Source organism: Paramormyrops kingsleyae, chromosome 2 (assembly GCF_048594095.1).
Source record: "Paramormyrops kingsleyae isolate MSU_618 chromosome 2, PKINGS_0.4, whole genome shotgun sequence".
In the NCBI taxonomy this organism is placed as follows: Eukaryota; Metazoa; Chordata; class Actinopteri; order Osteoglossiformes; family Mormyridae; genus Paramormyrops; species Paramormyrops kingsleyae.
The window spans coordinates 30,908,112-30,926,138 of NC_132798.1; the positions used below are offsets into that span (position 1 = coordinate 30,908,112).

Sequence of the window (18,027 nt, forward strand, 5' to 3'; positions counted from 1 at the left end):
AGCCCTTTGATTGCGCTAATGTGCCATTAGTGTTAATAGCAGCAGCAAAGCTAAAACCCGCAACCAAAAACCCGTAATGTTCCTAACAGAGTGTCTGGTCTGTCCTGAAATCATACAGCTGAAAAGTTTTTAAATACAGTATGTATTATTTAACATGTTGGATAAATAGACGTAGTTTATTGTTTATTTCATGTTCGTTGAAGTTTCTGCTTTTTTACATATGTATAAAATTATGTTATCTGTTATATAAATAAACTAAGGTGAAACAAAAAATGTACGTTTTCATGACTGCCAAATCTCAAGCATCTGGCATGACACTCACGCTTTCAGACTCACACCGGAAATCTTACGGCAAATCTATATTATTCCATTATAAAACCTAAAATTAGCTACGTCAAAGGTGTATTTACACGGTTAAATACAAAAACATACTATTTACAAGGTAAGAATTGTCACATGTGTGTGCAGACATCTTGAACTGAAAATCTCACTCCAGTCAGCTGGCCGAAGTTCTATGTCACGTGACAATAAATATTGTCAAAACGTTTTTGAATTGTACTTAATTAATTTGATTTGACAGTCAGGTACTGATTAAATGCAATGTTGATGCAACTAATAGGCTACTTAAATATATATCACACTAAATAGTTAGACATTATGATAGCCCGTACCTTTGCTTCAAGAAATTTTCTCTAACTGGACCTCTTTAAATTTTAGTTGAATACCCCTGGCCTAGGTAATGGATATGTTAATAAAATATATGCAATTGTTTATATAGTTTTATATTGGGCTGTCCGGGGGCTTGAACTCCCGGTAACAAATTCAGTCCCACTCCGGTCTTGACGACTTTTTTTTTTTATCACATTTGCATTAGACCTATGTGAAATAATATTTTAGAATGACTAATGTCTTATTATGAAATTCAATTTAAACGCCTAAATAGAAGACAAATGTTGTTATGAAATATAATACCTTTTATGGAATTATTTAAAAAGAAAAAGACATTTAATTAATTATTGAAATATTTATTTCTTCATTTGTAGATATTTTTATTTTTTTTAATAATATGGCGTTACATAGACAGCGGTAAAACAGCTAGTGAGAATCTTCACGGAGACACAAGTGGCCACAGGAAAAATAGACACGGTGCAACGAGCCATAAGCTACTCTGAAAAGCTTTTTTTCGATTCGGCAGCTTATAAAAATTTATAATCCGAAACATACCAAAATAAATCTAAAAAACGGAATACATCTCTACTTTACTTTCACTTTCGTCTACGAAAAGCCTAAAGGGCTTCACAGACCAAACGCGGCATGCATTGTGCACGCCGCGAGGTTTGCGCATCCAGTCAAAAACAACAGCGGTGTCCGCTCAATGCGCTGCGCTCGCTGCGGGGCTTCAGCGGGAAAAGTGTGCGTGGTTTTCAAAACACTCTCCCGTCATTTTGTTGTTGCACCGGCGGTCAGTCATCCTGATATATCTGTGCCCGGTTCGGTGCCTTGTTTCTATTGATCGCGCGACAATTCGTCACAGCGCGCAGTAGTCAAAGTTCAATAAAATTCAACTTTGACTGCGGTGCTCGCACAAGCTCCTCGAGCGGCGCGTTGTACCGCGCTGTACCGCTCTGGCGCTGCGCTTGTGGTGTTTACTCGGCACGGCTCGAAACCGTCCTTGCGCCGCGCAAGCCATAGGAAATACCCATTCAACCACCGTTGACAATGCTTGTTAGTTGTGTATAGTGGGATGTAATGATACATTAAGTGTATGGAGTCAGCATTTAGAATACATTTTAATTGGTCCCTATAATGCACACCTGAAACCATAGGCATGCTCGCTTTATATTGAAACTGGAGAATCCCGGGAAACCCCCCCCATAAAGTGGGCGGCACATGCGCACAACGTAGGTGGGATTCGGACCCCAATCCGGCAGGTGTGGGGTCACCATATCCGTCCATATTCATATATTCCGTTTCGTTTCTTAAGTGTTTTTTTTTTTTTTTGAAGTAGGCTACAAGGCAATTGGCTCCCTTGGCGGAATGCCACTCCATCAGAGATATCATTATGGAAAAGTCCACATTTTACTTTTTAAATTGTAATGCGGGATTTTTCAAATCATTGTTTCCTTATTGTAAAGTTGCGCTGCGGCCATTATATGCGGGAGTATAAAGACGTCAGCAGCATCGCTCCAGTAATCCAGAGGAACCGGCCGGCCTGAGCACGCTGCTAGGACACGGGCTTTGGGGTAAAAAGGGGACTCGGCTGCATCTGGTGAGTAATGATTATATAAAGTAGACTTGCCGATTTTAAGTTTGGGTATGTGTGATGATCACAACAGGTAAAGCCTTCAAAAAGCTGTTGTTGCGTGTTTTTGTCAAAATGCATTGTGCTTGAAATGACAAAAGTAAAACATGGCACAATTTCAGCCTGCGACAAATTTTTAGAAGCAGCGCAAGCAGGATATTTGAATGATGAAAGTGTACTCCTGTATTGACCACTTTGAATTTGTTTGTTTTCACAATTACAAAAGTAGTTGATCCTTTTAAAGTGCCTTTTCCTTTTAATTCACCCGCCATCATACTTTTTTTCCGTTTTGTACAACCTGTAGGATAAGTGATATGTTTTCTGTTTGGACCATGTTAAATAATGTTAGATTAGTTAGATCAAGATACCAGTTCCAGTTCAAAGGCTTCTGCCTTATTAAAATACTCCTGGCCACGCTACATCTTGGATGCATGGACATGCGGAAAAGAGGCATATTATTAAAGCAAAAGTAAAAAAACCTAAATCCCAACAGATGTCAACTACAGCTCAACAGTTAAAACGACTGTTTTATTATTTGTTTTCCGTGTTTTAACCGACCATTCAGGCTTCAACATTACTTGTATTGTCTTTCATCAGTATAAAATGGTGGTATTCACGTGCTTTTTCCCAAATGAAAGCAGAAACTCCGAATTTAAGTCATCGCTGCTTTTATGAACCTCAACTAACTAGTGCCGAGCATGGAATGCCTGGTCCATAAAATGTCATTGTGAATGCGGTACCTCAAACATCGAACCGTAACAATTTATCCATTTTCCTCTGAAGTTTCCTTCAGTGGTTTTAATGAAAGTTTTAGTCTCTCTTTTTTCAGTCATTCGTAACATGGGATCGGGACAATCTTGAACTATGCAGTCATGCATTTTAAAGAAACTGAGCGGCTCATTTTGTATTTACGTTTTAACATTATTAGCTGTATTTTGTTTTAGACTTTTTTGATTACTTATTGCTAGTAATTTTATTGTTTTATGGTTGTCTTATGTAAAGCGGTTTGGTTACACCACTCCTGCTGTTGTTTTAAATGTGCTATATAAATAAATTGACAGCTTTAGGTTCCCATTTTTTATTTTTTTAAGTTATTCGTAACATGGGATCGGGACAATCTTGAACTATACAGTCTATATATGGAATACCAGTCCAGCACATGATTTATAGCATGCAGGGAGAACATGCAAACTAAATACAGAGAACAGAGGTGGGACTCAAGCCTCCAGCCCTCTGATACACTGTGCTGCACAGGGATAATTCAGCCCTTTCAAATTCAGCTATTAAGACCATTACGACGTACTAATGACTTCCTGGTAAGATTGTGGGAAATTTTTGCAAACTTTGTTTTCAAAGTCGCTCTCTATCTTTAGGAATCTAATCTGTTAACACGGACATGGTAGTTCACTTCATATCTGTGAAATGTGAACTTTAGATTTTCGTAAACTGAACCTGCTCATTAGATTATTCTCTGATCCTTATGAACAATTTTGCCATGAAATTCCCATTCTGTGTTTTCAGGAATTAAGAAATAATTTTTCTGCCTTGATGATTTGTTACTGGAACTCTGCATCGCCACCTTGTGGAGCATCGCCACATCATTGCAGTCGGGTTGAGGTCTGGACTTGGGGTCATTGCTGCACCTTGGTTCTTTTCTTTTTCAGCCATTCTGTTGTAGATTTGCTGGTTTGCTTGGGATCATTGTCCTCTTGCATGACCCAGTTTCGGCAAAGCTTTAGCTGTTGGACAGATGGTCTCACATTTGACTCTACAATGCTTTGATATACAGAGGAGTTCATGGTCGACTCAATGACTGCAAGGTGCCCAGGTCCTGTGGCTGCAAAACAAGCCCAAATCATCAGCCTTCCACCATTATGCTTGACAGCTGGCATCAGGTGTTTGTGCTGATATGCTGTGTTTGGTTTTCACCAAACGTGGCGCTGTGCATTATGGCCAAACATCTCCACTCGTCTGGTCACATCTGTTCAAAGGACATTGTTCCGGAAGTCTTGCAATCAGATGCAACGTTGCAAACCTAAGCCATGCTGCCATGTCCTTTTTAGAGAGAGAGGAGGTTTGCTCGTGGCAGCCCTTTCAAACAAGCCATACTGGTTCAATGTTTTTCTAATTGTACTGTCATGAACTTTAACATTTAACATGCTAACTGAGGCTTGTACAGTCTGAGATGTAGCTCTTGGGTTTTTTGCAATTTCTCTGAGCATCGCCCGGTCAGACCTTGGGGTGAATCTGCAAAGATTGGCAACTTTTCTTGAACGTTTTCCACTTATGAATAATCATTCTCACTGTAGAATGATAGACTTCAAATTGGTTGGAAATGGCCTTATAACCCTTCCCAGATTTATAATAATTAAGATTGATCAGTGTTGACACACCATAGCACAACAAAAAAAATGTGTCCTCTGCATTTAACCCATATGACATTGTGACGTAACAGTGAGCAGCTCTTATTTAGCACCCAGGGAGCAGTACCTTGCTGGTTAGGGATTCAAACCAGCAATCTTTCAATTACAGGTGTGCCTCCCTAACCATTAGGCCACCACTGCTCCCGAAAGATTTAATTATGTATCGTCGTTAGTGCATACTTTTTGCACACTTCGTGGTGGACCAGTTTGAGCGCTTCGAAGGCACTTTTGGGTAGGCGGCACTGGTTTGAAGATCACTGGAAGTCTTCAGGTAACATTGATGGACAGCAACAATTGCTTCTCTAAGGTCATTGCTGATGTCTTTCCACCTTGGCATTGTGTTAGCATACATCTGAATGCTCTGGACCAGCACGCTGCCAAAATTTCTGCTTTTATAGAGCTGGCCACACTTGCTGATGATCAATTAATCAAACAATTAATCAAAACACCTGGCTTCCTATGGAAACAAGTGTGTGTTTAATTTTTCACGTACTACTTATGCATTTTGGCTTTGTTTTTGTTAAATAATTACATGGTGTAATATGTTGTTGTTCATCTGAGGTTGTATTTACCTAATTTTAAGATCTGCTAAAGAACAGATGGTTTTCCATTATGTCCTGATGCCTAAAACCTTAGAATTGAAAGTGTTGTTTTTTTCCACATTACTGTATTCATGTGTATTTCTGCAGTGTTGGTGAAATCTGTATTTATTGTATTCTGCTTGGACATCAGTCCTTGCTGATCCTAAGTTGATCCTAAATATTAGATGTTTTTTAATTTTTGGGGTGCTTATTTCATGAAGGGGAACAAGTAACAGATGAATGTTTTATAAACAAGTAAGATTTAGTTTGACACTGAAAAAGTAAACTTAGACTTAAAGTCAAATTTAACTTGTGCTTACTATGGAAGCTCCCTCTTCGAGCTTTCCAATGAACTCTACCTAAGCCATGAAGATGTAACAGTACATACCTGTGATGTAGGAAAAATTCTATCTCAAAGCACAAGCTTTAGATTCCTGATGCCATCTTATTCTCCACATGTCAAAGCAGGGCGTTGATGCTGTTGAACACAATTTAACAAGAGATACCCGAGTTTAAGTTAACATCTTCTCTAAACTGTTGCTGTGCATCATATACACATCAAGTACATTATGACGTGAAGTGAATAATGTTGACCGTCTCATAAAAATGGTGCATGACAAGGTCTAGGATATACCGAGTGGTAAAGCTAAGGTTCGGTACTCGTAGTCCACATGTTGAATGCAGAAGAAATGGGCAACGATAAAGATCTGAGTGACTTTGACAAGAGCCGAATCATTTTGGCCAGATGGCTGGATCAGAGCATTTCCAAAATGGTGTTGAGTACCCCCTGAGAGTGGTCAGAGGAGGGAAAAGTCATGAACCACTGACTGGGTGACTCGTTGATGTGGAATGTGAACAAGGGCTATCCTGTGTGGTACAAACCAACAGAAGGGCTATTGTGGCACAAATGGAACACAATTTTGATGATGGTCACGGGAGTAATTTGTCATGAGTGCGTGGACCCTTGCTGCATATGCCGGAGTCCAGTCAGAGTGCCCAGTCCACCGTCGAAGGCCTACAATGTCCGTTTTCTGTTGCATCATGTTGACGGCCAGGTATGTGTCGGGCATCTGTGGGATGTGTTGGACAGACAAGTCCAATCCACAGTTACAAAGCCCCATAAGCAGCATGACATAATGCAGTCTGTCACTCAGATATGTACCCCTGCCCATTTCTTTTGCATTCAGCACATTGCCTACAAGTGCAAACGTTGGCTTACCATATAAAATATTCCAGATTTGACCCCCAGTTTTTACAGGATACTCATCATTATTCACTTCACGTGGGTGTGGCCAATGATTTGGCTTATTGCTGTATATGATGCATTTATAGCATTGTTCATGCTGATGTTTGGTATAAACCCAAAATATCGCCAAGCGACATGTACAGCTATACATATGATTTGGGCAACTTTACTTGACGGGGTACAAATATTGTAGTATTATGCTATTACTTAACCACAAACTAAGTCTGTTTAAATACTGATCTCATGTTAATTCATCATTAATAAGTTGTACTATTATCTCAAGCAGTTACTATATTTACTATATCTGTTAATTCTGTAAACCTTTGTAAACTACTGAAGGAACTACTAAGGAATCACAGAAGGAACAAGTGAGGAATAAGTGAAATACTGATCTCATGTTTGTTCATCATTAATGCATTGTGACACATCTCGTGACAACTGTTCATGATTTGTTCATATTTTGTACTTCAGTAATAACTCAGTTACTACTGAAGTATTTGTGCCCCATTAAGTAAAGTGTTACCTATATTTGTATGATGGATTGATTTACAGTTGTACTCAAGTTTCAGATATTGCTAATATAAAAAAATACAATAAAAAAAATCTTATACTCTTGGCAGCTTTTACAACTGGTATGTATGTTTGTATTCCAGCCATAGCTATTGTGTGCTGACATAACTGGTTAGTTGTTTTTCAGTCGCTTTTGGCTAATTGCTGTCTGGGCTGTCATCTGCAGGTATCACGGACACGCTCCCTGTTCATGGAGGAGTATGGCAAGCTCCTCGCTCTCCTGCTCCCTGGATTCCTCTATGCAGGGAATCCCCCAGTCAGTGTTGATGGTCTCCATGGAGACCAAGTACCAGTGCCAGCACTGCGAGGGGGTGTTGAGGATGCCCTCCCAGGCGAGGTGTGGGCACCGTTTCTGCGGAAACTGCTTCAGTGAGCTCACCAGGTACGAGGCGTCAGTGTCACATGGCTGCCATGTGCTTCATAAAAAAATTTATCAAGTAATTTATAGGTATGAGCTAATAAGTCTTCACAGACTGAAACAGCCTTTAGCTAACAACTTGTGTGTATGTGTAGATAGTGATAACCCAGTAAGCAGAATATGCTAAACCTGTACGGAGTGATCATTTTTGGATGCCAGAACTGTGTAATATGACCAAATATTTTACCGTGATAAAATTTTTCATGTCAGTCGATATCGACAATTATCATGATAAATGTCAACATATTATTTCCAATTTAAAGGCTGATTTTTGCTCATGAGTGAAACCAGATGGTTAACTGTAGTTTTACAGTAATTGTTCTTTATTGCCAGAACATGACAAACAGCATTTCACATTTCAAAATTGTAGTCCCTAGCATTTCTGAATTCTCTGTGGATTATTACTGTGTGGATTGAATTTTACTGAATTACCCTTATTGAACAGGTTGCTTTGGACTGACCTGCTCTCCCAGTGAGAGCCCTGTTGCTCTGACTGTGATGTCTTTCATCTGCCTGTCTGCCCCTATTGCATTCTCTTTTGTTCAATAAATCCCCTGTTTGTGTGTTTATGGCTGTGTCTGTGCTTGTGCTGCATTGCCAGTTCTGACAAATAGAGATTATATTGACCTTTTATAGAGCATTTGCCATATTGATAAAGAGGAAAATATCACAATAATTATCATTTTATTGTTTTATTGCCCAGCCCCATTTCATGGATATTTTGCTGTGTGCTGTAATAAATGAGATAAGGTGAGAAACACTGTATATTTACAGTGATGGAGATGGAAGTCTTTATGTTCCTATGAACTGCTTTAATAAAAGCATTTTGTTTATAGGTAACTTCTCCATTTGTCTTGTTAGCCTCTGCTGACAGTGAGTGTGTCAGCTGGGGCCCCCCGTGTGACACACAGGAAAGTGAGTGTGTCAGCTCAGGGCCCCCCCGTGTGACACAGGAAAGTGAGTGTCAGCTCGGGGCCCCCCCGTGTGACACAGGAAAGTGAGTGTGTCAGCTCGTGGCCCCCCGTGTGACACAGGAAAGTGAGTGTGTCAGCTGGGGCCCCCCATGTGACACAGGAAAGTGAGTGTGTCAGCTGGGGCCCCCCGTGTGACACAGGAAAGTGAGTGTGTCAGCTGGGGCCCCCCCGTGTGACACAGGAAAGTGAGTGTGTCAGCTGGGGCCCCCCCGTGTGACACAGGAAAGTGAGTGTGTCAGCTGGGGCCCCCCCGTGTGACACAGGAAAGTGAGTGTGTCAGCTCGGGGCCCCCCCGTGTGACACAGGAAAGTGAGTGTCTCAGCTCGGGGCCCCCCGTGTGACCCCTGACAATGACAGTGTGCCTGTTTGCTCCCCCAGCTTGGGCCCCCTGCCTTGCAAGGCATGCCAGCGAGACGGGATCTTTGAAGACCCGCTGTCCATCATAAACGCCAGTGATGTGAGTCCGTGGGGTCTGATGTCTCGCTCCAGTTCATGTGGCACGTTTACCCTGCACAGTGGCACTCTGGGCAGCCACCAAACCACACACCTCCGTCATTATTTTATCCTTCTCTTCTCATGGTCATTAGTGCTCTGTCTTCCTTCCCTTTCCTGCTGTCTCTGGCCACCATCTTTTAACCCATATGTGACATTGTGACATAGCAGGGGGCAGCTAATTCAGCACCTGGGGAGCAGGACTTGGGGGCGGTACCTTGCTCAGGGTACCTCAGTGGTGCCTTTCTGATCAGGGATTCAAATCTGCAATCTTTAAATTACAAGTGCACATTCACATTAAGCCACCACTGCCCTTTTCTCCTTTTTCCACTTTACAGTTCCAGTGCGATCCTGAATGATCTACTCTCTGGTTTATGTGGTGTTTGATTTATTCTTTGAAGGCTTTTCCAGACAACGCTGCGCGGAGGGAGATTGAAAACCTGCCAGCTCAGTGCCCCAGTGAAGGCTGTCCATGGAGAGGGGTTGTTAAGGACTATGAGGTGTGCTTACAGTCTGTATGTGGGGGCGGTTACTGTATGTGGGGGTATGGTTACTCTGTGTACTCTGTGCTTGGCTGGGTGTACATTTACTGTCTGTGCTGTGTATGTGGGCGGGTGCACAGTTACTATGTGTACTTTGTGCGTGGGTGTTTGCAAGGTTACCATGTTAACTGTGGTGTGTGTGTGTGTGTGTGTGTGTTTTTAATGAAGAAAATTTGATTTCCATCCACCATAGCGTTAATGTGTTTGAATAGAGCCACTGGTTCAAGCTTTATTTCGCTTGTTTTCTCATTCCAACCGCTGCCTTGCTGGCTGAGTGACAATTTGACTGTAGCTCAGCCATTTGAGGGCTAGGGGAATTCCTGACAAATGTAGTGGTTTGGAAAGTACCAGATGTTTGTATTTAAAACAGGATACATCACTGATCAGAGGAAAGTACCGAAAAGCTCTTTGCCTTTTGAATAGCATTTGAATCCAAGTGTTCTGATAAAACTTGTCTATTGTTCTGCTAGTAATTTTAAATAAGGCACATGGGGTATTAGATTGCTTTTCTGGGCACTTTATAGGGTAGTAGTAGAATATTTTTGTAGTTTTATTAACCAAAGAAGTGTATTATTTCTGCATTAAAGGAAAACTTGCAAGAAGATAGTGGAGATTATGGCTGTTCGGCGTGAAAGTATTCATGTACTAGCTAGTGCTGACCGAGGAAGAGAAGGTGATTTCTTTGGAGTGGCTGTGAGGCTCAGTTTCTGTATGAGGCTTGGGGTTGTGAGCTGGTTTTGGCTGCATCATTCCTGATCTGGTGAGACCTTTTGTACTGAACCTGCTGAGTTCTGTCCTGTTACATGGTATCTGCACCATGAATTTAACTGTTTTAATAAAGTCCTTTAATACAGAGCTGCTGGTTTTTGCCTTATTCCTTGTCCTTCGTTTTTGTAGTTTTGAAAGTGATGAGGGGTCACTGATGCGACGAGGTGAGCTTTGGCAGTGATGGACCTGCACTGTGTTTCCTGGGGCTTGCAGGCACAGCATGAGGGCCGCTGTGAACATGAGCAGGTGCAGTGTGAGGCCTGCCAGGCCTTCGTCCCACGGCTCCACATGGCCAGGCATGCCGACAGGGAGTGTGAGGCGAGGAGTGTGACCTGCAAGTTCTGCAAGGCCACCTTCAGCTCCAAGGACATCAAGGTGACCCTTCTCCTCCTCCTCCTTCTTCACCTCCTCCACCTCCTCATTCTTCTACTACTTTTCCTTCTTCTTGTTCTACCCATTTGGTTCCTCCTCCTTCTCCTCCTCCTCCTTCTCCCTCTCTGCCCCTCTAGTCATTTTTACTGATGAACAGGAGGTTTGCAGTGAGCCCTAAAGAAGGTTCATGATGGATTCATGATGACGGTGAAAGCGACGGATTCTGAGAAGTCCTTCGGGGGTGGGGGTGGGGTGTAGCACCTGCATGTGTCCCATGCACAGCGATACTGGTAACGGACACACACCACCTGTTAATGTGCCAGATGTCATGGCATTGTGATATCTGTCACTTACCGCATTCTGTCACTTCCCCAGGGGCACAACAACGTTTGTCAGAAGTTCCCTCTTCACTGTGAGGCCTGTGGCAAGAGGAAGATCCCCCGGGAAATGGTCAGTTCTTGCAACTTCAAATTTGACTAATGGGACCCCGTTGTCCCCTGATGACCCCCGGCCAAGAACAGCTTAACCTGAATCACTCCAGTTAAGCATTTAGCAGTATAAACAGGCATCAGCAGGGGGCTCCTGAAAAGAAGCTCAGCTCAATGGTGACATAAGTGTCATCAGCTTTATAGTGAACGCACTGCCTGCCCATGCTGCCCTTTTCTGCTTGGGGATATACATGAGTACGCTTCTTAGGAAGACTGCGGCATGGAAGCAGAGGTGTCTGGGAATTCCTACCTTTTTTTTTTTAATTTTTTTTTTTAAATCAGTCAGCATTGTTTTCTTCCTCTTTCCCCCCAGTTTGCCGATCATTTGAATTCTTGCGGGAAGCAGCAGAAGGCCTGTCAATTCAGCACCCTGGGCTGTGAAACCTTGGTGAGGATATCAGGCTACAGCAGTCCACACGGGACTAACATTTCTACCGGTTAATCCTGAGCAGGCCTTCAGCCTATCAGACGCAGCACTGGGCATGAGGCAGGGGTGCACCCTGGGACACACACACACACAGGAATGTAATTATATGTTTGTGGGGACTCTGCATTCATTTAAATGGAGAAAACTCTAATCCCAACATGATGTCCTTAACCCCAACCCAGCCCTAACCTTAACCATAAGTAACCAAACTAAATACGAGACTTTTGGCATTTTTACTTTTTTGATCTTTTTTTCCCACAGATCTTTGTGGGGACCTGAAAAATGGTCCCCACAATGTCAAAAAAAAATATATATAAACATAATCCATAGACATGCACTATGGACCATTTTGAGACGTCAGTCACTCAAACTGCATGTCTTTAGACTGCAAGTGGAGACCCATGCAACACAGGAAGGACATGCAAACTGCACACACGCAGAGCAGTGCGGCGACTCCTCCCCCCCCCCCCCCCCCCAACCCTGAAGGTGTGAGGTTACAGTGCTCAAGCCCAGCCCAGCAGTAGGCACACCAAGACAGAGGGGCACATCCAGCCGTTGTTTCAGATCGCAGTTCTGCTACCAGTTCTGTTTTTGAATGCTGTTTATATACATGCTCTTCTATGTATACACTTCTGCACCCCCCCCCCACTGAGTCGTCTACATTTCCTTTCACTTGGCGGATGTAAATTTGGTGCAGAAACACAGAATTGTCTGTCTTTCCACACACAAGAGAACAGTTACAAATGGGTGGAAGTCCCCCTGTTTCCAGACATAAGCTGTTTTTGTTCTTGTAAAGGGACTCCTGGAATACAAAATGCTTTGCACGTCACATGATCACTTCCACTGTCATGATGACGTCTAGATCTGCCCATGGTCTGCCCCCCCATCCTGCCCTACCCTACGATGTCCTGTCCAACACTCTGCTTTCTGTGTTTTCTGAGGGTCTGTGGCCCTTGTGACCAGACGGGGCCACATGAAGGGGTTGCACACTGAGCCTTATGTCTCACTGTGTGTCTTATGTGTGTAGCTGGAGAACGAGACGCAAGGCAACCACGAGCAGGCCAACGTCTTGGAGCACATGCGCCTCCTTCTGGCTAAGGTGGTCGTGCTTCAGAAGCAGCACGCCCCGGGCCCGGCAGAGTGTGAAGAAGGCGTGGCACTGGGCCTGTATAGAGCACCTGTGGATGGGGAAGCGGGACGGAACAACAACCTGGAGCCTAAGGTTGCTGCTCTGGAGAACATTGTGTATGTACTGAACAGGGAGGTGGAGAGGTGTGCTTTCACCTTGGAGGCTTTCACCTGTCAACAACGGCTGGACCAGCAGCAGATCGAGACCCTTAAGAACAAGGTAAATTCCTGCACCCTACACTCTGTCATGCACAAAGTTCTTCTAGAACAGTATTTCCCAATCCGGTCCTCGGGGACCCGCAGACAGTCCACATTGTTGCTCGCTCGAGCTCAGACGGAGTCAAAGCAGCTCATGGGAGTTTTACGTACTCAGAAATATTTTGAGGGCAGAAGGAAAGATGATTGATTCAGGGGAATAACCAATCTGATTGTAAAAGGGGTGGGTCCAAGCAACTAGAGGAGGCAGGACCAACCAATCAGACGTCTTGGTCCCGCCTCCTCTAGTTGCCTGGCCCGACGACCTCTGCAATCCGATTTCTTTATCTCTATCAACCAACTGTTCTTCCTTCTGCCCTCAAAATATTTTCGTGTAAGTAAAACTCCCATGAGCTCAAAAACATAGACTGCCTTTGGGTAGTCTGCCTTTGAGAAACTGCCTTTGGGAAACACTGTTCTAGAAGAAAGCAAGCGACTGATGGCTGATCTGCTTCCTGTGGTTCTCCTGGCACCCACTGCGCAGCTGCAGCAGCTGGAGCGCTTGCTGGCCATGCGGGACCTGCAGCTGGCCGAGGCGGAGCAGGTGCTGCACGAGCTCGCCGTCTGCACCTACGACGGCATCTTTGTCTGGAAGATCACAGAGTTCTCCCGCCGCAGGGAGGAGGCGGTGAGCGGTTTCGCCCCCACCATGTTCTCTCCAGGTCAGAGTCAGCTCACCTCGGAGGGGGGGCGGGGGGGGTACCAGTTCGGATTCTCGTGGCAAGGAGTGAAGAGAGGGGCAGCTGCTACTCCGAGGAGATCTTATAAGGCAGTGTTTCCCAATCAGGCCCAGTCAAATCCAGAAAAGACCTTTGTGTATGTGGCTTTTCACTGCAAATCCCTAATTAGATTACTAATTAGGGCACTGATTGGGTGAAGAGTCCTCACACCTGGGTTTGAGTAGCTGACCTAAAGATTATCCCAAAAACCTACATACACACTAGTCCTTTGTGGATATGATTGGCCACTCCTGGTCTAAGGGGTATACAGCAGAAGGACCAATAACATAAACACCTAAACATATATGAATACCAAAGAGCTAATTAGGAGCAGGACCACCCTTTGCTTTTAGAACAGCCTCAGCCCTTCTCAGAATTCTGTCATGAACGTCTTGAATTGTGTGCAGTGGGATATGGGACCATTCAAGAGAAGCCTCCGTTTCTGTGAGGGATCAAAGTGTATTTTTGTCTGTGTTCAATACATGCATGTCTTTTCAGAACTATCCTCTTCGTAATATTGAATGATATAACATATTCTGTGACTGATGCACCTGCAGCTGGGTCACCAGCTCTCTGGCTTCTTGGAGACACTGACAACCTAATATGACTCTGTTTGCAATTGCTTCAAATTTTTTTTTTTTCTCTCTCCATGTGGGTTTTGCGGTATATCAGGGTGGGAATTCTGGAAAGCACATGAGATCCTTCTGATGTCTGCTTTCTGCATTCAGAGCTGAGCGTCTTGCGAAAGTCCAGTCGCTCATCCAATATGGTCGTCTGTCTTACAGCATTTTACTCCAGTAAATACGGCTACAAAATGTGTATGCGGCTGTACCTGAACGGCGACGGGACGGGCCGGGGGACGCATCTCTCGCTCTTCTTTGTGGTGATGAGGGGAAAATATGACGCCCTGCTCAAGTGGCCCTTTAGCCAGAAGGTAGATTGAAGCCCTTGCGTCTGACCACTGTCTGAACAACAGCAGACAGTCAGATGCAAGAACGCTCGGTCTCTCCGCCCCAAACCCCTGTCCCTCTCTTCCTTGTCATTCCATACTGTCTCTACTGTTTTTTTCTCTCAAGGGAAACGAGGTCATGATTCCCTGCACCCCTACCTTAGTGCATCACCTGCTTACTGTAGAAAGTACAGTGTTTTATGTAGTCCTGAGATCCAGCAATTCATTTTGGCCTCTGTAGGAGCTGTCTTAGTGTCTTTGCTCACATCTCTCATGCTATACACACCACACCACTCCAAGTTTTGTTCCTTAAAGAGGACAGTTAGGGCTTTAAGATGACATCACATGTGTGGACATGTGACCTTGCCAGCTTCCTCTTCCTATGAAATCAATGTTTTACTCAATAGTAAACATTTTCCCCTGGATCTCGGGGGAATATCACAGCCTCTTTCAGGAAATTAGTGTGTCATACAGTCTGGCGTTTATGACAGAGGCGTTTATGTAAACAAGGACCCACTTCTAAAATGCTAGATGTTTAAAATTGTGACCTGTTTAGTGTGCAATGTTTAAAGCTCTTTATAATTCCATCGCCATCTGGATTATTATTGTGATCAATCGTGGAGTGTCTTTCATAACCAAGTTTCTGTCTCACTGGCAAGGTAACGCTGATGCTGTTGGATCAGAGCAACCGGGAGCATGTTGTCGATGCCTTCAGGCCTGACGTCAGCTCCACGTCGTTCCAGAGGCCCATCAGTGAGATGAACATCGCCAGTGGATGTCCGCTTTTCTGCCCAATAGCAAAGCTTGGTGGGAAGAGCGTTTATCTCAAGGATGATACTATATTCATCAAGGCCATTGTGGACCTCACCAGCCTCCAATGAAGAGGAGCAATGATCACATTTTCTTAGTTGGTAGGGGGTAGTTTCTGAGTTATTCAGCATTTTATGGCTCTTCGGCAGAGGGAAGCTGTTTGACTACATGTGTTTCTTTGGAGATTAACTATTTTGCGCTGTTTTACTAATGTTGGTGGTAATTTGTCTTGTTTCTGTACCCCTTAGTGCTTTGTGGCTCAGTGGCTTGCCAGGTCAGGCATTCACTGGAATGATTGCTATTAGTGGAGACTAGTGGGACCTTTTGAATTGAATCTGGTATCTATTTACTCATTAATCTGTGTACTTTTATTATGACGTGTTCTATGAGCATCAGCGGTGTTGCTGGGAGCTTGCAGAAGTGGAGGCTTGTATAGCGCGGGATAGATGTAGATGTGTGTTAAAAGTCCATTCAACAGTTGACCCAGTTCAACAACTGTCCCCAGTCTCCCCTCCTTTCATCAAGCCTATAAATTATTCAAGATAAGACAAGGACAATATATAATTCTACACAGAAAAGTGCTGGAGAGAAATATGAGAGCACTGAAGCCACGCTGGCCGTTCTGTTTTGTGTAACTCAGACGATGGTATTTGCGGATATCAGCAATACAAGAAACGATAGATACTGGGTTGTGCGCTTGTCAGTCTTAAGGAGAACTGAGATGAAGACCGAAAACCATCTCAGCGCAGTCTTACTGTGTGTTCAAAATATTTAAATCCCTCCAGCTCTTTTTGGCAGGAGTGAATCTTGCCATTCGGAGTGTAATTCTGTGGAAGACAGAAGGGAGCCTGTTAACTTCTTAGCCAGCCTGCTAGCAGCCATAATGAAGCTTCAAGAGCAGGTTACTGCTGCTTTGTGGTATAGAGATTATCCAAAAGTTTTCCATGTGGAACTTACCAGCACTCTCTCTCTGCCTTGAATCAAACGTGTATATTTCATTAATTACATTCGTTCATTCATTTTCTAAAACCACTTATCCTGTTCATGGTGGCAGGGGGGCTGGAGTCTATCCCAGATGCTATGGGCACAAGGCAGAGAACAACCCAGGATGGGGCGCCAATCCATCGCAGGGCACACTCACACTATTCACTCACCCACACACACCTCTGGGCAATTTGGCAACCCCAATTAGCCTCAGCGTGTTTTTGGACTGTGGGGGGAGGGGGGAACGGAATTACATGAAGGAAACCCCACAAGAACATGGGGAGAACATGCAAACTCCACACACATGGAACCCAGGTTCCAGAAGGGTGAGGCAACAGTACTAACCACTGCACCACAGTGGCAGCCTGATTATTTACATATAAATTGTAAAAATTGGTGTATTACATAACCTGCTCACTACTGCCCCCATGACGCAACGCCGGATCAGCGGTGGATGGATGGATAACAGATGTATAATGCATGTATGTGTGTGTGTTATATACATCGATATAATACACAAATAGACGCACGGACTCTGTAGGCAGTTATAAATCCAAATTGGCATGGTTTTTCATTCTTTTGCAGGTCCTGCGATGGATAGGTGTTTGATGAATATTTCCATACATTGTGCACTGTGCTGCCTGGGATGGTCTACAGCCCCCTGAGACCCTTTACTGGACAAGCAGTTTGAATAAGGATGGATGAATTTGATGGATGGATTTATCCAAATTTTTATATAGATACATCAATTTATCCATCATCTAAAACCACTCACTTATCTAATACAGCAGTGTTTCCCAATCCGGTCCGTGGACACCCAGTCGGTCCATGTTTTTGCTTCCTCTGAGCCACATCAGACATTCTTGGAGCAAAAACGTGGCCTGTCAGTGGGTCTCCTGAGGACCTGATTGGGAAATACTGTTATACAGGGTCATAGTGAGCCTGATGCCAGACATGCAGGGCACAGGGTAGGGGACAGCCTGGGTTGGATGCCAGTCTGTCACAGGGCACACACGCTTCCAAGTGCTAATTCAGTACAGAGCTAGGATTGGGAATAAGAACCAACAATCCTAGATGTGTGCAGTCACTGACCTCTGAATCATCAAACTTCTAAATATTAATATATAGTCATTAATATGAATAATATTAATATATATCGAAATACATAACTGAAATCATTACATATTAAGAAAACTACACAGTATAATCAATATCACACGTATGTTTCATAAGGCCACCTGCTGAATTCCTCCCCACACAGCTCACTTGCTTGTGCATTAATTTTTGTGAAAAACACATTTTACGTTTGCAGTCTAATAAACGATTATAATAAATATCATGTTGAACGTGTATGATGTTTGAACATAAAAAGTTTAACTATATGGGTAAATTATGCTACCTAAGAATGAAATAACAGTTGGGTGTTTTCTGACAATATTCAATAAATAAACGTAATTTAAATGATTATTTATGAATGTTATGTTTTATAACAAAACCTAATATCTGATTGATCTGCTTTGAATTAGTTTGTAATATAACCAATCTGGCCTAGTCGATTAAACTCTCATAACTTCGTTTT

At 43.5% G+C, this 18,027-nt stretch overlaps 1 protein-coding gene across 1 annotated transcript; it reads left to right on the plus strand.

Moving 5' to 3' along the window:
* The first annotated feature begins 1,816 nt into the window (after positions 1-1,816).
* LOC111848593 (TNF receptor-associated factor 2-like) lies at positions 1,817-17,782 on the plus strand. The gene is made up of 12 exons (XM_023820750.2): positions 1,817-2,269; positions 7,289-7,504; positions 8,893-8,971; positions 9,408-9,506; positions 10,530-10,691; positions 11,064-11,138; positions 11,490-11,564; positions 12,631-12,951; positions 13,471-13,648; positions 14,491-14,639; positions 15,314-15,565; positions 17,034-17,782. The coding sequence occupies exons 2-11, from the start codon at positions 7,323-7,325 to the stop codon at positions 15,533-15,535; spliced, it is 1,542 nt and encodes a 513-aa protein (XP_023676518.2). The 5' UTR covers positions 1,817-2,269; positions 7,289-7,322; the 3' UTR covers positions 15,536-15,565; positions 17,034-17,782.
* The last annotated feature ends 245 nt before the right edge of the window (positions 17,783-18,027 follow it).